The 26992-nt window shown below is 39.2% G+C and overlaps 1 protein-coding gene across 16 annotated transcripts in view; it reads left to right on the top strand.

The window, feature by feature from the left end:
• tenm3 (teneurin transmembrane protein 3) overlaps positions 1-26992 on the top strand; it is a 693684-nt gene that overhangs the window by 567807 nt on the left and 98885 nt on the right. For all 16 annotated transcript variants that reach the window (XM_055205043.2, XM_055205039.2, XM_073862719.1 and 13 more), the window contains 2 exons: positions 12001-12123; positions 25777-25982. In XM_055205043.2, the coding sequence (XP_055061018.1) occupies positions 12001-12123; positions 25777-25982 (329 nt within the window). The remainder of the gene's footprint in view (positions 1-12000; positions 12124-25776; positions 25983-26992) is intronic.

Genomic DNA, 26992 nt, shown 5'->3' with positions numbered 1-26992 from the left:
TGGAAATATATGGAGAGTTAATCACAACATGCACTGTAGGGCCAAACATTAACAAGGCCCACACCAGATTTTTATCTCACTGTCTTTTATCTGTGGCTTGTTTGAAGTTTTTTGTCAGACATCATTATCCCTCTGAATTTTGGGTTCCAAGACCTCGTAAAACAGTTCTTATGGGATCTCAAGAATGGAACATTGTTGCTGCACTTTTTCTTCCAATTTAAGATGTCTCGACAAATGGGCTTGACAGCAGATTTACTAAATGACTTTTCATTTACAAAATTACTTCTGTTCCCTCCCAAATTACTGCGCGGAGCTAATAATGTTTAGGTTAATAATAAGATAGGCCTACTTTAATCATCTGACAATCCTTAAGCAGCAGCACTTGAATCAGAGGAATTAGCTGTTATCTTAAAAACAAACATGTGTGTGAGCGTGGAACAGAATTTCCGCTGGGGAATATCAGGAATGATGCTGTTTGCTTATATGGCACTTTAATTATGCACAACCAGAATTCAGCACAGCTTGGGTAAAACAATTAGGATTATATGTTGCCTCTTCAAACTTTGTCAGGGCCTAGGACTCTTTAAGTGAATAGAGAGAGATTGAACCTTGATGCATATCATATTAATATATATTCGTACAGCATCATTTCATTTCAAATAATTTTTAATGACGTAAAACGTCATACATTAGCAGTACGACCATCAGGGTTCCCACGGTTCTTTGAAATCCTTGAAAGTTAGTGAATCTGGGGAAAAGATTCAAGGCCCTGGAAAGTTTTTGAAAATATACATGCATAGATACAGGTCATTGAAAGTGCTTTCAAGCAGGTCACTGAAAGAAGTTTTTTGGAGAAAAAATCCATATTATTCCCTGTGTGGTGTAGGATAAGGTAACGCTTTAGATTACAGCCTGGAAAGTACTGCATAAGTACAGCGAATTTACAGCGTATGTTTCTGTAATTATAGTATACTTATGAACTATGTACGTGTAATTATAAAGGAACAATTGATAATATTTGGGGAACAAAGGGGTAACAACCAGGAAAAATACAAAAAATATATGCAGTAAGTATTTAAGATTACTAAACATCAAAACTTGAAATAAAGTTAATGTGTTTATGCTATTTATTAGTACGATCCAATTTATTTAGAATTTTCAATAAAGGTTAGTTACCTTAAGAAAGAAAAAGAGTACAGAAATTTGTTGGGTCATCAAGCAAAATTAAAAATAGGCAAGGCAACTATGGTGAAACCAAAAGCAAACAAAACTAGAACTACACTCATAGAACGAATGTGTTAAAAACAACACATTAGTGTTGATTCTGGGACAACACACTAAATGCGCTGTCCCAGAATCCACCTATCTCTGTGTTATTATGGAAACAACACATTTTGTGTTACTTTTAACACAACTTGTGTTATATTTTAACAAAAAATCAACACAAAATGATACATAATGTGTTAAAATTACACATAATGTGTTAAAAACTTAACACACAAAGATGTGTAAAAAATTTACACATCCTTTCTAAGAGTGTATTTTCTGTAGTTACTGTGTAAATATACCATTGTTTTGTGTTGTTACAGTCTAAGTAAAAAAAAAATTACCCCCTTGTTTCACATAGTTACAGAGTAAGTACAGCATCTGCGGGCTGTAAATTAAAGTGGCACTTGTTACCCCCTTGTTTCACGTAGTTACAATGTAAATACAACATCTGTGGGCTGTAAATTAAAGTGGTACTTGTTACCCCTTTGTTCCCAAAATATTATAAATTGTTCCCTTAAAATATGTACTTTATAAGTACACTATAATTACAGAAATGTATGCTGTAAATTCGCTGTACTTACGCAGTACTTTACTGCATATATTATTTGTATTTTTCCTGGTTGTTGCCCCTTTGTTCCCCAAATGTTATGGATTGTTCCCTTATAATTACACGTACATACTTCATAAGTAAACTATAATTACAGAAACATACGCTGTAAATTCGCTGTACTTACCCAGTACTTTCCGGGCTGTAATCTAAATATCATAAAAATTCTAGACTTTTTTAGAACTGTTCGCTTTAAATGCTTATATCTTCTGTATGCGAATGTTGATTCATACCAAAATGCTTTTTTGCATAGTTGTGTTTGACACATGAAAAGGTCTTTGGTTACGTATGTAACTGTTGTTCCCTGAAAAGGGAACAAGACGCTGCGTCTCCCTTGCCATACTTCCTGCGTCCCTGTAACGCCATCTTTGGAAATATTTCAGATAGCGATATACTTTCTGGCTCATGCATCATCATGTCTTTGTCGTTAAGCCTCACCATTGGTTGAATTTGATATACACATTCAGGCGCACTTACCCCTGAAGGCGTCCCCAAAGTGTCACCGCAGTGACGCAGTGACGCAGCGCGAGTTCCCTCAAAGGGAACTGTAACAATATATCTTAAAAGGTAACACGATGTAACCTTGCTCTCACTCGAAATGTGTCCCCACATATAGTCCTTGAATTTAAGGGGGATTTGCACCTGGAAAGTCCTTGAAAGGTCCTTGAATTTAAAGTTCACTAAGGTGTGGGAACCCTGGACCATAGATGCTCTGTTAAAGGCCCCTGCTTTGCATTGAATTAGCGCAGTGTCTTTATCTCACCGTGTCTCACGCTGTCAGCCGTGCAGATGGAGAACATATCCTCCTTTTCAGTTTCACACAGCAAACAATGCCTTGCTAGCTATGTGCTATGCGTCAACAGCTCTTGCAGTTACTAACGAAACCCAGAGCCTCTTCACAGTCAGACCCATCTGGTGTGTGAGACCCCAGCCATCTCCACTAAGCCCGCACCCAGAGAACAAGAAAAGCGGAGGACGGGGGGAAATCGGGTTTCTCTTTCTCCTTGTTTAACAGGAATAACATAGGAACAACGCTCGATCAATAACACATCTTCAATGCTGCAGGAAGGTTCACATAGATGCCTCCAGCCGACACTTCTTACTACAATAACATCCATACTGAGACCAGAACAACAACGGGGTCTGAGATGGGTGTTTTATCTCACTTCGAATACAGGAAACTGACCCTTGAGAAAGAGAAAGTATTCTACTCAAAGCTCAAAAGCAACACAAACCCAGGTGGAAGGCTTCTGTGCGTTCGTATTGTGTCTCCTGAACAGAGTGCCGATTGCCTGTTCTTAGATGTCCTCCATCGCTCTCAACATTGAGGCCCAAGGCGGTAGAAACTCATAAAAAAGTCCCGACGGACCAAACACCAGCCAGAGGAAGCACGGCATGCCAAGAGTTCCTCAGCCGTCTTTCAAAATCCCGCAAGATGGAGAAGCCGTTCATAAATACTTCACAGCTTTTCACACCTTTGCAAAGCATTTTACATTTAGGCCGAGGCAGGCAGCATTTTTTATTCGCCTTCTGTCTTCGTGAACGAGTAGTGACACTCTGGAGAAAACAGTCACTCAATCTTTCCACAATGCACTCTTATTTTCACAGGTTAGCGAGATGGTTTGTCTTCCTGCTTAATGTATGGATGCAACTTTATGTGCAGAACTAAAGTATTTACTGTAATACTGTCAAAAAAAGGTAACAAAAAAAATATTGAAAAACCTGGATCTCAATATATCAAATGGCTTTGTTCGTAAATGGACAGGGACAATGAAAAGGTGGTTTTGGTGCCCTTGAAGTAGTGGTTAATGATTGGATAGTGAAAGGTTAGATCATTTGATCAGTGCACAGCCCAACACCCAGCGGAATAGAAAAACATTCGATTTTGCCTTAGATTTATTGGAGTTGAAATTCTTTTTACTTTTGCAGTCTGTGCAACGTAAAGTCCATTCAGTCAACTGTAAACGTTTAAGTGTTCCCTAGAAATTGAACCCACATCCCTCCCTTTGTTAGCTCCATCAGTACCAAAACACTGTGGTACTCAAGAGTTACTGTTTCTTTAGCTTTGCTTCCAGGCCTTGTTTTGTTTGTCTCTCCTCGGCTAATTTCTGAAAACAGATTCTTTATGTGAGTCATACCTTCTCATAGAATTCCAGCTGTCCTACACCCACAGGTTTTGCCTGGCTAATGATCATAACTGACATACAGTGAGATATATGAAACTGTATTTTAATCATAGCAGAAGTCAGATCTTTGTTTCCGGGAGCAGTCCTACATTCTCAATAACATTGTAAGTCCCACTGGTTACATAACCACCAATCCAGCCTCATATAAGTTGCCTTACATTTACCTCAACTGTAATTCATACCGCTCTGAGTATGAACTCTGCCCCGGTGAAAACGTTCCCTGCGTTCGTCTTCATTTGCTCATTCTGCACACACCTGAGGCGGCAATATCCCACCTACAAACTGATAAGGCATCGCATTCCCTGGCATCGGCTGCTTTCTCTCTCTCCCATCAGCACCATGTAGAATAAGTGTTTCTCTAAAGTCGGCTCTTCCATTCATTGCTCTCTGTGCCCAAGGCTCATCAACAATGCGATCCGGCTCCCGTGATCTCGCCCACCTTTTGCTGTTTTCGAGCTCGCGAGGCAACCAAGGGAAAAGAAGAGAAAAACGCATAACAGCCAATTTCCATTCCGTGTCAGCTAGAGAGGCTTTTTTATTTTACACATGGCACATTTGTATTGTAATAGCTTGGATATGAGCTCGGTTCCAAACCCTACAGTAGTGGCCTGTCTCATTGCCATTATAGTCACTGGTTCGTCCTAACCAAACCCCATGAGTGACTTATTTGGAACGCTCTACGTACGCAGAAGCTTCTCACGTTAACCACACAGGAAATATGACTCGCTATTGATTTCAGTAGAGATGTTACACTAATGAGGCAATACTTCATAAGCGAATAACGCAGGACAAACTTGTAAGTATATTGGTTAATACAATCTGTTTTTCATTACACAGCATTAGTTTATATCAATTTTTTATTTTGAATGAAATTAATTTTCACTTAGTTCGTAAGTTTGTTGATTTATCTAGACTCATTCTGTTAAAGGTACAGTATGGGTTTTTCTCGGAATCTAGTGGTGAGAATGCAAATTGCAGCCAACCTCAATATCAAAATGCAATGAAAAGCTACGGTAGTGTCACATGCCAAACATGTTGTCGTCTGAGAAACTGTAGGGACAAAAGCGCTCTGTAGAACAGTTTGTACGTTAAGGGCTACTGTAGAAATATGACAACGGCTTTATTGTAAAGGGATTCGCGGTGTATGTAGATAAAAACAGCTAATTTTATAAGGTAATAAAAACAATTCAGTTCATTATGTAAGCTCCTTAAGCATGGGATACACTGCACGATTTTTGGCTGTCCCCGACAAAAGTTTGCCATTGTCGCGATTACTATGAACGTGGCTCTTTATAGGTGACCCTATGTCATAAAGTGAGATGTTCAAAGACGGCCATTTTCCTGGTCTTGCGCCCAAAGACAGCCTACGATAGTTTTCCAACAGTGTCAGAAGTTCAGCATGATCAACGCACAGTATGTTTGCTGCTACGACCTGCATACTGGTATTTGTTTACCACTCGCGCATGCTGGGGACGTTGCGCTAACGTGTCACGCAGCCGTTGAAGCATTGTGTCATCATCATACAGCCTACATCCTTGTCGTACCCAAGTTTAAACCGTCCATGTCGTACAGCATGATATCTTATAGGAGTGCAAAAATCATGCAGTGTATTCCAGGTTTTATACACCACTGATAATATAGTTATGTATAGACGGTTTCATTGGACCCACGTGCGGTGACGCAATTACGCGTCTGGTCGGAACTTTACTTCCGACTTCTGTGTTTTTACTGGTCTGACTACTCGCTAAACTGAACTCTTGAACAAATACCTCGTCGAAAATAACAAATGTTTTGGTGTTTTAGCATTCCTTGTTAACTTGTGGACCTATTTTTCCAAACGCCTCACATCCGTACATTCTTCCGCTGAGAGCTTGAATAATAGACACTCCAGCCCAGTTGGTGGCGCTAATCCGCCATTGCCAATTGCAGGAAATAGAAACAAAGTTCCCGGTGCTGAGTAATACCGTACCTCACAGGACATCTAATACAAGTCAATGTAGTTGGCAAAAACTACGATAAAACCTGTTGGAATGCGTAATTTGCAGCGATTTTTGTGTGAGCATACCAGTGAACACCCCTGACCACTCGGTGAGTTTCACGTCTTTGTAAACGAAAGTTTTATGCATTTTAGGAAGGATTGTTCCAGTGCACCATTAAACCCATTGTAGAGGTGGGAGGTGATAGAACAAACACCCGAAAATTCTGGGGCAGCCGCATATGTCGAAATTTCAGTCAAAGCTGTTCTATTTCATCATAAACAATCTGAAAACAGGGCTTTAAGTGTAAAATACCGAACTTGTCCTAGGTAATCTATGTGTATCTTTTTATATAAATAAACTTCTTTAAAGTTACTTTGTTGTTATGTATTCTTAGTGGAGTTTACCAGAAGTTACGTGTTGACCACGAAACCCGCTTGTTTATGTTGTTACTGCTGAAAACGTCTCAAAAAAGTTACACAGTGCACCTTTAAAGCAAGTGAATCTAACTGACCATCATAATATCGTTTACAAGACAGTCTTTCATTAACAATAAGAACTTGGTATTAAGGTCAAAGATTTTGCTCTTCTACTTTAGGTCCTCGTTTTTGATGCTGAATGATTATGTAGCAGCCCAAACAAAAGCGCGTCTGAGGCTCGATCAGCTCAGCGGGTGGTGGCCGTCTTTCCGATGGAGAAGTCAATACCGCCCACTCTCCCATAACCCCCTGCTTCAGCTAAGGTCAAAGTGCTGGACATCGGCTGGTGTGCAAACAGGCCGAACCAGCGGGTATCTCATTTAATGAGAGTCAGAAAGGAGCAGATAGAAAGATGTAAAGAGAGTCTAGAGCATAGGCTTAAGGATTTTTATAACCCAATTACCTTTCCAATTCTATAATGTAACTTCAAGTATACCCTCTGTCTTTATCTTTCTCATTACCACTTTCATTGGAGCAGAGCTGTATATACCGGTGTCAGGAATAGCCAAAGCCAACAGTTCCAAATAACAACCTTACACATCCACCTAAACAGACGCACACACAAATACAGGTATACCAGTGCAGAGGGAGGCAAAATGATTTATGTGTGGTGGTTGTGTGTGACTCTGGGGGCATGAAGAGACCCAGTGGGGGTTGTTGGCAGGTCTAAATTACCTTTATTAGAGGCAACGTCTAAAGCTAACACCACTGTTACTCAGAAAAAGGATCAGCCTGTCCCCTTAGAGCGGCCTACCTCGGCATTGTTACCACACACACACACACACACACACACACATAGTGGGACCCAAATACGGTATATCTTATGAAATTCCCCGACTAATGTAAAAACCCATTCGATTTAAAAAAAAAGAATGTTTAGTGTTTATGTCAGTAATAAGCACCACATTAGTAATAGTTAAAGTATATTTAAAGGTATAATATTATGAAGTCGCGTTTGTGATTGATGTACAGTACTATGAAGTTGTAATGTAAGGCGGCAAAAATGCGCTATTTGCGCGTAGTTGGACGCTTGAACATTTTGAGTTTACTTGCTTCATTTGCTCATGAAATTCTTGTCATTCGAGACATTCACACAGAAATTTGCATCATGGGAGGTGCTTCTACGACTCTGCTCGCATCCTGTAATCACGTCACTACCAGAGCAAGCTCCTGATTGGTTAACGCGGCGCGAATATCCGCCAAAGTTCAGATTTTTCAACTTGCACATTTCACGCGGCAACGCTAAATTTGCCTTCCGCGCACTCCGCTCTGCGCCTTCCGCTCATTTTGCGCCATTCACACAACGCCATTCGTGCGTAGCGTGCCACAGGATGCCGATTCGCGTCTTTGCATTGACTTAACATGTAAATCACTCGCACTTGCCACCTCTTCAGCATCTGGTGTGAATGCCACAAAAGACATCTTCCATCATCTTTAAAAAAGGATTTATTGGAATTAAGATTAAAAAATGACTCATTTTCTTTCAGCTTGATGACATCACTCACTCCAACACGTCAACGTCTACATGTCATTGACACCAATTGGGTGATCAGAAATTTGGCCCACCCAGTCACAATGAGGTCATCATTTTTAGCCATTTGGTGTGAATGCCAGGTAGTGATCTGAAACTAATGTTACTATGAAGACCTTTACGCATAACTAAAGTCTCTACAGTCCTCTCCACATTTTATTTTCTGTAAATCTCTTTGGATGAAAATGGTCTGCTAAATGAATTTCCTATTTTTCCCCTCCATTACAAGTCTGTCTGAGTACTTTTTTGTCAACTCCTTGATATGTTGCTGTATTTCCTTTAAATTTACAGCCAACCAGTTACCCATATAACATGCTTCACGATGGCACGGTTCCCACAGAATCCTACAGATTGTACAAAAGCCTGTATGGTATTTCCAGACAAGTACTTTAGATTCATCACCAGGGAAACAAAACGTGCTCAGATAGATGTTGATTCACCCATGTTGTCATGCTACCCACAGGGAAATGTTACAGATGGCAGAGTTCTGGGAACACGCAACCTGAAATGCGGGCAGTTGTGTCTCCAGCCACGCTTAACGTGAGCCTTGTCTCGTTGCTTTGCAGAGCTACAGGGAACTTCCTAACTCTTGCACATATTGTACAGTATTTAGGCATATGTTGTGGCACGTACAAACTGTATTTACAAAGGCTTTCGCATCATTCTCCAAAACTGTTCACATACAATGGTCGAATCACGGACCAGTTTGCTGAAACCATCGAGACGTTTCAGAAACGAATGAAATGAGACAGCAAAAGCAGCTGTCTAAACACATTATTCCATAGAGCAGCCAAAAACTCTTTCCAGTCAAAAACACCAAACTCATCAGCGGAGGCAACTGTACAGTTTCAGAACTGTTTTAGCTTTTAAACCTGAGTCGTGATTGATGCCACACATATGAATTGTCGTTCTCATATGACATATGATAATGACTCATTAAAGAGTTTCTCTGAACAAAATGAAGCACAAATAAATCAATACCGGCTACGTGGAGTCATTTTATTCTCTCATCTGCCAAACGTGTAATTAGGCAACATCTGTCTACTTTTTGACTCTGAATCATTGTCATTTAGGCAATATGAGAGGTTTTTCTCTAATTAGTGGTCTTACTAATCACTATTACTTTTGTTCATACTTTAGGGACTTTCGTACTTTTAGGGTTGGGGATTTGAACCAATTTTGTTATCGCATAGTTTGCTCTTGCAAGCACCTTGGATACTGTAGCAGGCGAATAGCAATGCGTTAACAAACCACTCAGATCACATCAGCAATGTTATAGCGACGCCCTGGGAAGCGCCAACAAAACTTTACATCATGAAAGCAAGTTTTGCACGGTAACATTTTCTTTCAAAATTAACAACTAGTAACTTGAATTACTAGAGCTGGGACGATACATTGCATTTCCCATTAAAAAGACCTGTATGAAATCGATTCTGAATAGCTACGGGTCTTTGATCAGTCCTTATCAATCTAAAATCATTACGAGTCTGAGTTGTTTACAACGTGCATTTAAAAAAGCAACACTTGTCAAACACAATCATTCAAAATATTCTTTATTATCATGAAAATACCTGAAACAATCTGATGAACAGCGATATAAATATGCCTGTAGACATTTCCTGGAATAGTGTTTGTAATGGTACTTCTGTGGCACAAATGGCGTTTCTGCCCTCTGGCTTTTGGATGTGGTGGCATTTCACCGTTATTCATTTAAATTCATTCATTGAGAAAACTCACATTTGCACAATTATTTGTCATAGCCCTATACATTTCTATAATGTTTACGTGTGACCCGTGCTGTTTAAATGAGTCGGAATGTGCACAGCCTAATTTTAAGCTACAGGCAAAAGAAAGTATAAATGTCGATTTTGGTCGATAGTTTTCATAAAAATAAGTACATTAAGTCCTTATATATAGCGATCCCAATGCTGTAAACATGTTTTATGAGGTGTAGCGTCCTAAATGCTTACCCTATACAAAGATGTGTGTCCACCCACATGCGAGTCTGACATTTTGGTTTTAAAACATGCAGGAATTAGAAAATAAAGTGCAGGACTTGCTTGATGGCAAAACAGTTATTATGAGAGATAAAATTCGGGACCTGATTGATTTTAAAAAAATATTAAGAGCGGTAATGCTGCGGCAGAGGCGTCAAGCACGAGTGATTTCAATGTTAAGTCAATGTAAAGACGCGTTGACGCGCGTCTGGAGGTCTTGCGGCGCGAATGAGGCGTTTAGCGTGGTAGTTGCTATTCCGCCTCATTCGCGCATCTAGTTTGCGCAAATTGAAAGTTGCCGCGGGAAACACATGATTTGAAAAATGTGAACTTTGGTGGAAAAACACGCCGCGTTAACCAATCAGGAGCTTGCTGTAGTAGTGACATGATTAAGGGAGCGAGCAGAGTCGCAGAAGCCCTCACATCACGCACATTTTTGCGTGAATGTCTCGATGACTAGAATTTCACACGCGGCTTTCCCACGCAAATGAAGCAAGTAAACTCAAAATGTTCAAGCAGAAACTAGACGTGGTAGACGCGAATTTGACACCGCAAATGCAGCTGGTGTGAACCCACGGTAAGACTCGAAAACGATCTTCCTGACGATGACTGACACATCTGAATAGTGCACACAGACACGCGACCACGATATACACACACTATATACACAGAATTACAGTTGACAAGAATTCAGGCAGATGTAATCTGTTATGTCTTAAGTAAATGTTTGGTTAAATGTTGGGGAAAATATCTGATCTGTAACATTTATATTGGATCATTGTACAACAGTAGTTCCTAAAGCTGTCTGTCTAAATGTCAATAAAAAAATAAAAGAAAGTATGGATGCTGTGATTTTGTTTTTGAACCTTAACTCTTTTCCTGCCATTGACAAGTTATCTCGTCAATTTAGAGAAAACATTTGCATGAAAAAAAACTTGTTCCTGATGAGTTTTTATGGTTATCTGTAATACCGCGATTATCAACTAGATCAGTGGTTCTCAAACGTTTTCAGCGTGCGGCCTCCTTTGTGTACAGTGCATTCCTTCGCGGCCCCCCCAAAGAAAATTTATCACAAAAAAACAGTTCTAAAACTTCACATTTTAATTAGACACAACATTAAATTATGCAAAGTAGTGCTGCCTTATTTTCTTTAGGTTTAATTTCACAGAATTCATGATAAATTAACGTATTTTATAAAAATGTCGTAAAACTGGGGCCCCCTGCCACCATCTCGCGGCCCCCCTGGGGGCCCCGGACCCCAGTTTGAGAACCACTGAACTAGATGCCACTCTTACCCAATTTATGAAAAAAACTGAAGCAAAAAATTATTTATTAATTTTATTTAAGATGTTTTGGTAATTGTTCTGAATCTTATCTCTTATAAAATTCCTTCATAAAAAATTTTTGCTTTTTGCTAAATTTTATTTTTATTTTTGATACTCATTATCAAAATACTCATATTTAAGAGTTTATAAGTAAATATTTTTTCCTGTTTTGTTTGTTTGTTTGTTTGTTTGTGTGTTTGTTTGTTTGTTTGTTTGTTTGAAAGCAGAGGGTCTGTTCTTTCATTTGATATATTTGTATGTTTATATATTTTTAGAAGAACATTTTCCTGAAAGGCATTTTGTGAAACTTTTGTAAAAATCCAAAAAAATGCTGGCGGACAACTTTTCAAAAAAAGGCTGTAGGGAATGAGTTAAAATTGTTTTCAGAATTAACCTTGCTGACTCTATCAGCTTCAAACATGTGTAGCTCTGTCATTTGTTTGTCAGATTCTAGCAAATCATACATTGTTTAAAAACTCATTTTTGAAAATGTGCTCATTTTAAATCATTTTGCCAGCACAGGTCACATATATGAGAATAGTCCCCTTCTCATTAAATTTAATTCAGTGCTTGGATACCATTACTATTAGCTATGTTGTTTTAAACATTCTTACGTGTCTCTCTTCACAGCCATGCATCTCTTTGGATTGAATTGGCAGCTGCAGGAAACTGAGGGCTATGCTTTTGAGAACGGCCAGGTCAAAACCGACTCCACGGCATCCAACGCAGTCACTGCCCTGTCTACTGAAAACAGTAAGAGTGAAACGCTCTCACGCACAAATGCTTAATATGGCGGCAGCACACACTCCGTTCAAGGCCTTTCTCGAGCACAGAACAAATTTGCATTTCGTTTAAAGGCATTGTGAGTGCGCATACACACAGAAACTCACTGATAATTACCAAATGGACTCCCTCCTACACAGGACCAAAACCTTCATCCATGAAGACCAAGACACCCTTAAATAAACATAGCTTGGGATAAATAACCCCCCCACCATCACCACCCCTATAGCCATAAATACTCCCACTCAAAAGCAGTTTTCTTTGCAGTGCGCCATGCACCCTGATCTGCGTTTTAGTGATTTGAGATGAATATGAATCTGTCTGTGTGTATGAGAGCAACAGGCGTACATGCCTTCCTCAGCTTTTAAACACTTGCCTTACAGTATCGGGGCTTCTGCTTTGATGTGTCTGCTGTCAGGGCCATGGCAGGCAGGTCCGGGAACCATCTGTGATTCAGGAGGATGAGCCAAAAACACATTTAGATGGAGATATTGAGTTCAAATAAGAAAGCATTTTAATGTGAGAATACGGGAGGGGGGATTGTGCGTGTGCAGAATGCACAATAAATGGATTCTTAAGAGTGTTTAGGTCTTTCAGATCACAAATTAGTTTTCAAATATGAAATGCCCTAGAAGGCTCTCTATCGTTTCAGAAGTAGGATTCATCCTGTCCCTTATATTACTGTATCTGCCACACAAACCTATTCACCAGTGAAATGGAGTGCGCATGCATGCAGATAATACATGCATCAAGGAAAAGTGCTTACAAACCAAATACACACTCACTAATACATGTCTTGTAGAGTCTCTTAGAGTATCAGTCAGTCAGATAGATTTTGCTAAAGTAATATCCACATGCCTAAGTAACATTCTCGTAAACCAAAGGTTGTTGTTTCAAGCCCCGGTAGGGATGATCTGTGACCTGAACCACATTCACACAGCATGTTTTGTAAAACAAACGTGTCCCGTAAATGTTCTCGGATCCCCTCTGTAAAGAGGACCTAGTAACATTCACAGAAAGCATTCAATGCGGAAACAATGCCGTAAAGCCTAGTAAGGACGCATGTGGCATCGCAACCAGAAGTTATAGTTCAGCTCTTTTCGGGTTTAAAAGTTTCACATGTGCCTCGGACATGGGTCGGGTACAATAATATCGGCATCGGGTCCCTGGTCATTTAAAATGAACGTTTTTTTTTTTTGCCAAGGGCGCTTGCGACATTGTGTGGCTGGCAGTAGGTTCATTTTCGTTGAGACAGACATGTCGGTCAATTTTAAATGTACATTTTAACGGTTACCTTGGTGTCGAAACGAATGTAAAAAGAATGGAGCAGCTCGCCAAATTGGTTGCGAGGCCACCAGAGTTTCCAATCTGATCTCACAAAGTTCCGTGGGATAGACACGTAATTTTTTTGCTCATTTTTCCGTGGCATTCTCACGGATCTCCGGATTTTTCCGTGGGCCTGCTATGGACTGTCTTTTTCCGTGGCATTCTCACAGATTGGTTACTCAACTGCTTTTTCCTATTTTCAAACCATTTTCGCTTCGCTTTAGGGTTAGATTTGGTGTTTGCGTACTTTAACTATTGGTCTATACTATTTTTTCTGATTTATTACTTTATATTATCTAAACTTTAAACAATTGTCCCTTGGCGTTGGGGTTAGAGTTGGGTTTGGGTAGGGATGTCATTTCATGTAAATCTAATTTTCTCAAGTTTGTCTCGGGTCTGGTCTTTCTTAAAAAAAAAGATTTATGCACGTCGGGTTCGGATATAAAGTGATTCGGGTCATTTCGGGTCGGGTACATTTCTTTGGAACCGACAAGACCTCTAGTCCAAAGCGACTTACAAATGATTTAAACAATAGAAGCAATTATAGCAACACAAGAACAGCAATACATAAGTGCACTGGAAAATAGTCTCATCAAGTCTAACACAGTATAATTGTTTTTTTTTGGCGATTCTTAAAGACAGCTAGAGAGTCAGCAGATCGTGTCACGACCGGCAGATCATTTCACAGTTGTGGAAAAATGCAGATCAACATTCAGCACGAGAAATGTCTGCAAACTGAACTGAAGCAGAGATCAGGCAGCTCATCACTATCTGCGCTGAACCTGAGATCATTCACTAGCATGACAGAACAGCGCATCACATGCTTTTTATGATCTTGCAAACCTCAGACGCTGTGGAAGAAACCTACCAAGTGCAGGACTTTAAATACATCACGTGTCTTTATGGGATCTTTACAGTATATGTACACTGCAGCATAGCATATATGTTACAGCATAGATTCCAGAAAATCATTGGCAGTGTGAATGAACCAAAAATCAAACCATCCCGGAATGCATTTTCTGTGTATTTTCCGTAAACTCTGTTTGAAAAGGGCTCTGGAGAGTTACTACCATTGTCTCTGGGAAAGGCTTTATGGGTACTCTCACTTTAAAACCTATTTTTCTATTCACGCTCAATGTGACAAATACCAGCTTAAAGTCATTTATATGTTCTACTATCAAAACATAGTCTCATAGCCCTCCTGATATTTAATAAACGGGATTTCACTCAGGGCAGGCCTGCCCAGAATGATTCAACATATTCATAGGAATGATCGGAAAAGGGAATTATAAACCTTATCAGCCTTGCTCATGAATTTTAATTATGTGGCGCAACATTCATCCAGTAGTCGAAAGCGATTTGCTTAAAAGCACGTAAGTGGGCTTTGGCCATATAAGGGCAAACCGCTTACCGATCGCGTGTTTGATTGACTGGCAGTGCACGCGGCTGGCAGAGGCTTCTGTTTGCTCTCCTAAAGCTTTCGTTTTACACTGCCTGCTTCGTTTTTTGTTCGCACTGTGGCCAAGCACAACTAAGCTCTACAACATAACATCTGCGGCCCAAAAAGTGGCGGGGGGCAATGAAAACATTTCTAAAAGTAGTTTACATTTATGCATTTCATATGTGCATGTGGACTTTCAGTAAATGTGTTTCCATGAAAATCAAACCCATAACCTTTGCACTGATAACGCACAGTTTTAGGGCCATTCCTGATTCCTTGGAACAAGAAAGGGTTAAAATAACAAATATTGCAATAAATAACAACTACACCACCACAAATAGGAGGCAAGGTTTTTTCCCACCCACATGCAGGTGTATTCCCACAAGGTCTCCCTCACTTAAATACTTATGCATGCTCTCATACGCTGAAAGAGCAACACACAGTCACGCTTTTAAGATGAATGGCCATGCTGTATGTGTGAAGGCCATTATGATGATTCCCAGAACAGTAATGTGTTTGTTCTTGAGGTGATGGACGTGCGCACGCTTGCTGCTTTGTTTCGGGTCCGGACACTCCTGCGTGTAGCAATAGGACATTTTTATTCAATATAATTTTTATTTGCCATCAGCAGCAGAGTTAAACAATTGGATGTGCTTTTATCTATTGCTTATAAATTGCTGGGAAATTGATTGCGATACAGTTATATACACATCAATGGCTGTTTACTTACGCAGCATAAAGGAAGTCATTCATCTCCCCGTAAGCAACAGTGACACAGTCAGGTTACGTTTATTTGTGCAGAATTTCAGTCTTTTGTTTCCTAGCTCGAGGCCCCTCTCTTACCCCCAACCTCTCTTTATTTCTCTATACCAAACCAAAAATTTGTATGGGAATGTAAATGCATTAACAGGGCAGTAGAATTCGCTACGGCAGACTCCTCCAGCGGTGAGTGTTTAGTTTGCTGTGAGGGTTGATCAGAATGATGGGGGATTGTTGGGGTCCCGTGAAGAGCGGCCACCTAATGAAGCCATCAGCAATGCGTACAATCACACTGCTAAGTCTCAATCAATACCGACAGCAGCTAACACCGCCACCTTCTTCAGCTAACCTTGATCTGAGCATGCTGGCTGTCTGTGAAGGACACATCGTGTGCAAACACAGAAACTGCAGTCGGTTTTAGTGAACACGTACACAACATATACTGTAGCTATAAAAAACACAGACAAGCAGAGTGAAAGAAACAATGCAACGTCTTTGTCTTTGCATAGTTATAAATACTATACTTATGGCGCTAGTACTACTGTATTTTTTCTAGATGTTTTTAAATACGACGTTGTGAACAAGTCCTTATTCTGTATTGCCAGCTCTCAGCATATGGGGGCTGCAATGACCTGATTTACTAGATTTACTGTATGTGGTACTTATAAGGGCTGTTTACACTTGGTATTAAGATGTGTTTTTATCGATCGGATTACAAGTAGACGAGAGAGACACATCACTTTTACACCTGGTATTTAAATCTGTGTCTTTTTTCCACTTTCGACCACTTCTGTCCTGAATACTGAGAGGGGGTGGTCTGTCGAGACAGTGGGCGAGTCTCTCCGCTGTCATTCAAGCGCGAGCGGGAGTAATTATGAGCTTATATGGACGCAAACTAATATTATGTCAGAATCCACTGCTTGTTTAGCAAGTAAACATGCTGCACAGTGTTTTCTACATGTATATGTTAGAGCTTTCTCTGAATTTTTAGCCAATTGATGAAATAAGATTGCGCAACTTTCACACGCTTGCCAAATGAAACTGCAGAGATCAGCCGCTTTAGTTTTATCAATGAAAGGCTATAAATTAGCGCTGTACATCGTGTGTTTGCGCCAGAAGTTAGAAAAGATGTAAAACATTGTGTTCAGTACCTCAGATTAGATAAATGGGCAGAGAGAAGGCGGTCTCATGTGACTGTTCGAACACATTTAACCACATGTGCGTTTACACTACAAAAGCAATCCAATCGAAAGGATTTTCGACTACATTTGAATGTGGTTGAAAGTGGTCGAGCTCCAAACGTTTTGAACACCATTTACACCTGGCATTAACTAGGCTGACCATACGTGCCATTCTTCCCAGATGCGTCCTAATTAGGGGTGCACCGAAATTTCGGTTGCCGAAAATTTCGGCCGAAAATGGCATTATCGGTTTCGGGCCAAAATAAAAAATCCAGCCAAAAAAGTCAACCGAAAATGGATGTCAACCGCGCCCCTCCCATCCGTGCGCTAGTGCTTGGGTTTCACTCACGGTGATCAGTCGTCACCCACCCCTCCCCTTCGTGCTCAAGCAGGTTTCACTCACGGTCTAGCTGTTTGCACGCGTCTGCAAAGATTAAGCATGTCTTGATGTGTAAACTTTAGAGAGAGTCGCGCTAAAGTGTCTCATACTTTAATCCATTAACATACATTTGGCGAATAAAGCACCGAAACACAACGTAACGTTTTTATGTGGAGCGACTGTTGCGCTGTTTGGGATTCACCCCTGGTCTCTGTGTGTGCGCGCGCGTTTAAGTGCCCTCAATAGTGCACATACTAGAGAAATGCGTTTTAAAAAAAATACAAGCAAACCTAAAATCTCTCTGTTATTGACAGGGCACATATAAACAAAATTATCTCCACAGTATTCTTTTTGTAATAAAAACATTTGTTTATGTCTTAAGTATGTATAGATTACAGTCAGATTAACCTACTTAAGTCTGTGTCATTAATGCTAATCAAACAACCCATGACAAAGAGACAAATAGCTCTAAAAAATAATAATATATTTAATTTATTGTGTTATGATTCATTTAATTTGATGTCTGTACGTAATGCTAATTTCAGACATTATTAATGTACAACTTTGTTCTTTTTTGTAAATGTTTGCAATTTCTTTATTGTTTATTAGATTTTTCCCACCTGCTTTTTGCTGATCCGAAAAATAATCTGATCTGTGCCTCAAAAACTGTAATGTAATCCGAACTGTGAGTTTTTTTATCTGTCACACACCCCTAGTAAATTTAGTACACAGTGATAGCCATAAATGCAATTGTACTAATAATTGGCATAATAATTTCTTTCCTTGTTTCGGTTTTTCGGCCTTGGTTTCCGGTTTTCGGTTTCGGCCAAGAATTTTCATTTAGGTGCATCCCTAGTCCTAATCAAGATTTCGAGTGCGTCTTACGGAAGTCGTATTTGTCAACCGCATACGTCATCAAGATTCTCACAATTCAGTTAAAAACATAAGACATAAAATTGTAGATTTAATCTTACCTTGAAATGTAATGGTTGCTTTTCTGAAATAGAACCTTAAATAATAAACGTGTTCGGTTGACAAATACGACTTCTGGAAGACACACTCGAAATCCTGGTCAGGATGCATCCGGGAAGAATGGCACGTATGGTCAGCCTACTGTATATTAACGTCATCCAATTGTGATCCGATTGACAAAAATGCATGTTAATGCCAAATGTAAACAGCCTCATAGTTTGAAATGCTCCAATGGTTGGAAAAGTTCTTATTATTGAGTGTAAACACTGGGAAGGGTACACAAATTTTGTGTTTGTTTTGAGTTAGTGCACTCATGTTTCATGGATTTTAGATATCATTAATCCTACACTATAAAAAATGCAGAGTTGGGTCAAAAAGTAATGAATCCAACCTGTTGGGTTGTAATTTAACCTATGTCGAGTTGTTTTAGCCCATTGTTGGGTCAAATGTCAAATTTTCTGAGTTAATTTAACCCAGCAGGTTGGGTTTGTCCCTTTTTGACCCAACGGTGAAAATAACCCAGCATTTTATACCACATTAATGTCCTAAATTGACAGCCCTAGAATTAATACATTATTGTTTGCTTTCACAAACCATTTATTCTCACTGGGATGTCCCCACAATGCATTTTTGTCAGTTTTTATTGTGCTTCTGATGAGATTTTCAAAAAACTTTACACCCACAAGGATAGAAAACCTGCCCACACACAGACGTGCAAACAGAGGCGCAGCAAATCCGTACAAATGCATATTCATACTCCCAGACTGAGAATACATCACATATACCTGTGTTTGACTTTGACAGAACTGCAGTAGATCAGTACGAACTGACAGTCTGTGCACACATGCACACTCATTTCTCTGTCTCGCCAGTGAAGAAGGAGCGAGTAATAAGTGAGGGTGCTGCTGTTGTCATCTCCAGTTCACCTTTCTTTGAGAGACAGCTGACCTAAAAGCACTCACTCCATAAAAGAGCTTCAAGTGCTTCGTCTACCCCTGTGTGTGTTTTCAAACCAGGAACAATAGCCCGAGCGCAGTCTCTCTCCTAAATGACAGGATGTTCTTTAGATTGCCTGCCTCACTTCAGAGGCGAGCGTGTTTGTGTGCGAGTTGTTGGGGATGTCATTAGCAGACAAGGACTTCAAGTCTACTGCTATCTCTTTTTTTTTAAACAGAATGATTTCCATAATCATTGAACATTGAAAGCAGACTAGCCTTTTTAGTTTTCAGAAAATAATTTAATGTTCCTCGCTTTCACTCTTTTGTATTCAACCCATTCTCTTTAGAGACTCCACCATCCTCACACAGATGTGCAGAAGTGATAGTCTCAATCTAAAACTGAATTTTATCCCACTGTTTTTATCCCTGGTGTCTGGGAACCAAACATTGAATTTAGCATTGTTTCACAAGCCGTTATATATGTGCGACATCGTTCTGAAAACAAATCATTTAAACATCTGAGAAGCTGTGGACAATTGTGTTCAGTCCCATCGCAAACCTTAGAGAGCCGAGCATGACACATCCTTAATATATACCACCATGCACACAGACACACTACCACTGATTTTAGTGAATTAAAAACTGCTCAAATGACTTTTCGTAAAGTCATAAAGACATCTGAAAGCTTTTGGAAAGAAAAGAGACTATGCAAAATTGCATGTTGTGCTGTTAAAGTGTCTCAGGTCTTTTCGAAAGAGAGAAAGAGAAGGTGAGTGATGACCATAATGATTGAGGGAGGTCGAGGATGAATCAGATTAAAATAGAGGATAGGTGTCAGTGGCAGCCATTTTTTTGTTCGTTTTTTTGTTCATCGAGGCCGTTATTTTGTTCGTAATTTCAAAATATGTGTTCTGCGCGTCGAGTGATCCTATGTGCATGTGTCTTGTCAAAATAAGTGCCTGCTGCAGATGCGTCTAAAGCGTTTATGATAAAAGAGACACTTGTATAATGTCATGCGTAATCAGAGTTTACTGTTAAGGGAGTGTCTTGGGTGTATTTTGTGAACGTGAGCGTCTCTTTTATCATACACAGTTTTGACATGTGTGCAGCAGGCACTTATTTTGACACATGCACATGGTTCAAATGACGCAACAAAACACATATTTTGAAAACACAAACAACACACATGACACTCCGAACTAGGGCTGTGCAAAAATATCGATACAGCTAACTGTCGTGACAATTTTCCATGATCAATATTTCAATCTCTGTATCAATATAAAAAAAAACACATCAAATCCTTCTATGTGCGTTAAACCAGTGGTTCTCAAACTGGGGCCCGCGAGATGGTGCCAGGGAGGCCCCAGTTTTATTTTATGAAATACATTCATTTATCATGAATTCTGTGTAATTAAACCTAAAAAAATAAGGCTACTAACCAAAAGCACTACTTTTTTGTATAATTTAATGTTTTTTTATTAAAATGTTGAGTTTTAGAACAGTTTTTTGTCACAAATTTTCTTTGGGGGGCCACGAAGGAATGCACCATACACAAGGGGGGCCGCACTCTGAAAAAGTTTGGGAATCACTGCGTTAAACTACCTTTTCCGGCGCTGCTGTAGTTGTCGCTGTCCAGTTATCTGTCATATACGGCTATTCGGCCAATGTCTCAGAAGTTAGAGGGAGTGAGAAATTGGCAGAAAATTTAAAAACGATTGCAGTTTTCAAAGCCGACGTGTGGGAGCACTTTGGCTTAAAAAAGTTTTTTAAAAAATCTAAAAAAGTTTTTTTTACAGTTTTGATTAAAAAAGCAAAAAGTACTGCAATGTATCGCAATATGCATCGTATCGTATTGTAAGAAGTTAGCGGAAGTGAGAAAATGGCAGAAAATGTAAAAACACCTGCAGCTTTTCGGAAGCATTTTGGCTTTAAAAAAAGTTTTTAAAAAATTCTCTATTTTTAATAAAAAAAGAAAAAGTATTGCAATGTATTTTAATAGGCATCGTATCGTATCGCAAGAAATGAGCAGGAGTGAAAAAATGGCAGAAAATGTTAAAACACCTGCAGCTTTCAAAGCCAACATGTGAAAGCACTTTGGCTTTTAAAAAAAAGTTTTAAAAAAATTCTCTATTTTTTACAAGTTTGATTAAAAAAAGAAAAAGTATTGCAATGCATCGCAATATTTACTGTATTGTATCGTATCGCAAGAAGTTAGCAGGAGTGAGAAAATGGCAGAAAATGTAAAAAACGCCTGCAGCTTTCAAAGCCAACGTGTGGAAGCACTTTGGCTTTAAAAAGTTGTTAAAAATTCTCTATTTTTTACATTTTTGATTAAAAAAGAAAAAGTATTGCAATGTATCGCAATATGCATCATATTGTATCGTATTGCAAGAAGTTAGCAGGAGTGAGAAAATGGCAGAAAACGCCTGTATTTTTTATCATTCTTTTTAAAGTATCGCAATGCACCGCAATACGTACTGTATTGTATCGTATCGGGATCCATTGTAGTGTGCATCATGTGCACATCATGCCCTTGCAAATACCCAGCCCTAATCCGAACACTTATTTCGAATTTGCGCCCCTCCGATGAGCAGTCACGAGCCGCCACTGATAGGTGTATTGGGTTGTTAGGAAGATCTGTGCATTTGCAATGAAATTTTCAGTTACATTAAAGATTTTAGTTGGTTTAGCTGCATGCTGGTAAAGAAAACAGGCCAACAGCATCTCATCAGTCACAAACTGCAATAGGAAAGTTATCTTTCTCTTAATTGGTTCAGGTAGAGAGAACATATGTTGTTCAAAGTTGTACTCTGTTCTTTAATTTAATATTAGTTATGTTGACAGCGTTACTAATAATATTACTTAGGTCAATGTGAAATAAAAATTGAACTTTTTAATTAATACATTAATACATTGTTCCACATTGTTCCTCCTTATACTGTATTTAACCCCCCTCCCTCAATGTTTATAAAATCCACTCTAGTATCTTGGTAAATAAGTAAAATTGGTTACGAACATATTTTCATGTTTATTTTGAAGCCCCCAACACCAAACATAATTGAAAAAATAATGGCTGTTGACAAACATTTCCCCAGATTGTTTAGCATAACATGTAGTATCAGCCCTAGCTCACACCACTGGTTAAGTTGACATGCCGAGACAGCTCAAACAAACTGAAGTGTGTTATTTTAATAGAACCATCCCCAGGTATTCTGATTGGCTAGCATCCGGGCTGTATTTGTTGTTTTTTGTGCCTAGCCCTGTCATTTTGTACGACATCTATTACAATGATATCTGTCAGGTTGTAGGCACAATTTATGCATGCTATTTCAAAAAAAGCTTACCGCGGCTTTAATTGTCATCAAACGTCTTCTTTAAAGAAACATTCAAAGATCAAGACTGGCTAAGATGAGCTGAGAAGCTTAAGACTGAGAGAGAATAAAGACCTGGGAGAGCCACAACAAACCTTCAACTACTCTTTGTTTCTTATTTAGAAATGCCAATTCAATACCCATGTCCAAGAAACACCCCGGGCGTCCCTGGCACACATGACACATGGCAAATCCTTTTTCTCCACTGGCATTCTCTGAGAGCACCATCCCCTTTTCTTTCATCCTGTGGACAATACTGTTGATTTGAGCTTCACAGATGGCTTCTCTCTCCCTCTTTGCTCTGTGGAATATTCAGGGCCACAGGCAAGCTCGCATTAAAACTAACAGTCAGCAAGTCCTCCCTAATTACTCTTTCATTCACTTCAACGTGCTCTTTATGTAGCCGGCTGACTGCATTAGCAACGCGCGTGCGGCATTACGCAATAATAATTAATGCAATATTAATGCCAGCTGCTCTCCATTAGCTAGCATACGAGCATAGCCCATTCTTCTTCCCCCATTACTGCTTCATTCTGCACCGTTGCTTTGCAGCACATTGTAAGGGGTTTGAATATGTATCACCGAAGCTTATGTTGGCGGAGCGTGTTGTGCGTGTAATGTCTAGACATTAGCTTTCCCGCTTGTTAAGGGAAGAGTCAAATAGCTTCGCTTCCGCTTGGCTTGTAATTTTACCACAGTTGGGTTGGGTAAGATGGACTCTTCAAATAAAATGGTGGCTCCACAATTACCATTATAGTTATTTTGGTGTCAAGTCTGTTATAAAATTTGTTTTACTAGGAAATGAATGTCTATTGACCAAAGCCAGGAATTAAAACAGTGTAATGGAAGGCATGAAATTGCCCATGAAAAGTGGCTGTTCGCATTCCTGTGCTGTACAGCACGTACTGTATTGAGTTAAGAATGTGATACTTGTTGATAAAGTATGTGCTTTAAATATAAAGGTATATAGTGATAGTCATTTTTTTTTTGACATTCTTACATACCTTACATGTCTTTACATAGAATCAAAATATAAAGATATCAAGGTTATATTTTCATATTTATGTAGAAAACAGTAACTCAAAATAACAAATAGGTGGGTTTTCACATTTTATTCGCACACTTTATCATGCATATAGTTTTATTCCTTTTGCATATTTGATATACTATGTAGCAGGAAAGTACATATACAGTACTTGAATGGGGCTGTCGTTTTACTTAAAGGCGGGGTGCATGATTTTTGAAAAACACTTTGGAAAAGGGAGTCGGTACCAAATCAAACTTTTAGCCAATCAAGGGGTGTATCTACTAACCAACATTGTTGCCTGGGTTGTGTATGTGTGGGGCGGGTCTATCAAAAGAAGGTCCAGATTCTATTGGGGTAGGGACGTGTTTGTTAAGGTGATTTCAAATATCAACATTGGCTTTCAGAGATCATGCACCCTGCCTTTAACTACAGGCTGAGTTGTTCATGATGTTATCTTGGGGGTGGGGGCGGAAAGCATTGGGGAAGATTGGCTTAAACATGCCAATTAACTGTTTCACGGGGTTGATTTAATATATATTAAAGGATTAGTCAATTTTCTTAAAAAAATCTAGATAATTTACTCACCACCATGTCATCCAAAATGATGTCTTTCTTTGTTCAGTCAAGAAGAAATTATGTTTTTTGAGGAAAACATTCCAGGATTTTCGGATCCATGGACTTTAATGGACCCCAACACTTAACAGTTTTAATGCAGTTTAAAATTGCAGTTTCAAAGGACTCTAAATGATCTCAAACGAAGGTCTTATCTAGTGAGACGATTGTCATTTTTGGCAAGAAAAAAAATTTGCACGTTTAAACCACAACTTCTTGTCTTCCTCCGGTCCTGTGACGCGCCAGCGCGACCTCACGTAATTGCATAATGACGTGGAAAGGTTACGTGTTACATATATGAAACGCACATTTGCAGACTATTTTAAACAATAAACTGACATAAAGACAATAATTAGTATCATTTCACATACAACAACGTCAGAACAAGCCTCTTTCTCCACACTTGTAAACACTGGGGTGTAGTTTCGCATACGTCACCCGTGACCTTTCGGCGTGATGACGTATTACGTGAGGTTGCGCTGGCGCGTCACAGGACCGAAGGAAGACAAGAAGTTTTGGTTTAAAAATGCATATTTTTTATTTTTCTTGCCAAAAATGACAATCATTTCGCTAGATAAGACCCTTATGCCTTGTTTGGGATCGTTTAGATTCCTTTAAAACTGCAATTTTAAACTGCATTAAAACTAATAAGTGTTGGGGTCCATTAAATTGAGAAAAATCCTGAAATGTTAGACTGTTTCATTCGAGCTAAAATGTCCTTATGTACCATCCGCCATTTTCTATAATAAGTTTCTTAATACATACAGATGATATATCACATTTTAGCAAAAATGAAAACCGTTCATCTTAAAGAGTTTCTAATACTTGGAAGTATTTTTAGTCATAGATTGCTTTCCAACTATTTTGATCTCAGATCTCAATAAAAATGAATAATTTTGGTAATGCAGTACATGATTAATATTACAGAAAATTTTGATATAAATATGTATTTTAATAACATATAACATTATATTTACAAATGATTAAACCAAATAGGGCATTTGTGACATTTTATTATCTTGTTTTCCTCGCCGAAGGTCTGCATTCATTAAAAATGAGCGAATAAAATCTTAGAAATCAATATTTAATGTTCCTTAACTTACTTATGAGTTAAATAGCTGTGTAATAAATGAAAACATTTACAGACAGCCGGTTATTATTGTGTTATAAGCCTCTTCACTGCTGGGGCTTTTTTCTGCGATATCATCCGGCTGTCTATACATTATCCCTTGCTTAACATGGTTTTTACTAATTCCCTGAATGTGGGGAGAAGCAAATCATATTGAACGAGGCAATTGCACACAGTATTCATTTCTCCACCAGCTTGCCTATGCTCAACCACAGTGTCTCACAAGAAACACATCATGTGCGCTGCAATGCCTTTATTCACATCGCATCGTAAAGTATCACTGCTCAGTTCCATATGTTTCTTTAACCTTGTTGCATCGAGTCACCTCAAATCGGTGCTTTCATTCAGAAATAAATAAATAAATAACGTTCAGTCACTTTGTTAGTGCACATCACTGCCAGTATGGACACCCCTTAATGTGTCTACACATAAACAGCTATATGTTCACATAAGCTTTAATTTAACCTTCTCTTTTTCTCTCTGTCTAGGAGTTTATTTTCAAGAGAATAACACCATAGACACGGGTGAGGTGGATGTGGGTCGAAGGGCCGTACAGGATGTGCCTCCAGGAACTTTCTGGCGCTCTCAGCTCTATGTTGACCAGCCGCAGTCCCTCAAGTTCAACATCTCCGTCCAGAGAGGCGCCCTGGTGGGGGTGTATGGTCGGAAAGGCCTCCCTCCTACTCACACACAGGTATCAGACCAATTCTTGAGATTAGTGTGCAATTTTTAGAATATCTGTTAAAATAATGTTCCCTGTATGGTTAAAATGACTGGCTCCTGTTGTGCCAAAAGGTATTTGCATCATTACATATGTTGCATGATGGAATAATTGAGTAATCTTTTGCAGGAGGCTGTTTTTTACATTTATATCTTTCATCATTTTCATTTCATAATTGGAGTTGTAATTCTCGGCATAGAAATACCTCAAAATAAGAAGTATCACAGCATCCGCTATTTCAATTTTAGTCATCTTATTACACGAGGTTCACAGAACTGCTACAGATAAAGCATCAAACAAACCTAACTCAAAGGGCCATCAATTTTGTCACAGTTTTAAACCTGACCTTCAAAGCAAGATGGTGTAGCCAGACAAACCCCATCCAATTTCCATCAGCCTTGTCTCTCAAAGAAATTCAAACATATAGCCATGCATGTTGCTTTGATTAAAACTTCAACTCGGCCTTCGCAAGCAAACCAATTATTTCTCCCTCGTCCATTCTTTCTTTTGCCAAGCAACAACGGCACCTGTATTTCTTCAGGGTACATTAGCTGTAAATGCATAATAGAGGTAATTGGCGGCAAAGGCCTCCAGAAAACGAGTCAATAGCACTGACCCGGTGCTTTAATTGCCACAAATGAATCAATACGTTTCTTAAAGGCAAAAAAGGGATTTGTTGAAGGTGTATTGACAAACAGAGGCGTGGAGACTTCTGTTTCCCCGACTGATCGAAATGTCTTCTGCTTGTTTTGTCAGATGGTGTCTTGTAATTTCTCTCTCGCTTATTCTTTATCTCTTTTTTGTGCCGTTCTCCAACGGGTCTCATAGGAGACAAATATCTTTTTAATGCACTGTAAATTGAGAACAGCATGGTAAACTCATCAGAAGCCTTGACTCAAATTCTCACTCTGGAGCAACTTGTCAAAGTCACAAAAAACTTTTTTTAGACATTATCACTCAAAAGAGGATGTTGGAGTAAAAGC

Source organism: Misgurnus anguillicaudatus, chromosome 3, assembly GCF_027580225.2.
Source record: "Misgurnus anguillicaudatus chromosome 3, ASM2758022v2, whole genome shotgun sequence".
NCBI classification, from domain to species: domain Eukaryota; kingdom Metazoa; phylum Chordata; class Actinopteri; order Cypriniformes; family Cobitidae; genus Misgurnus; species Misgurnus anguillicaudatus.
Note: the sequence above shows the minus strand (reverse complement) of the source record. Positions and strands in the feature narration are given on the sequence as shown.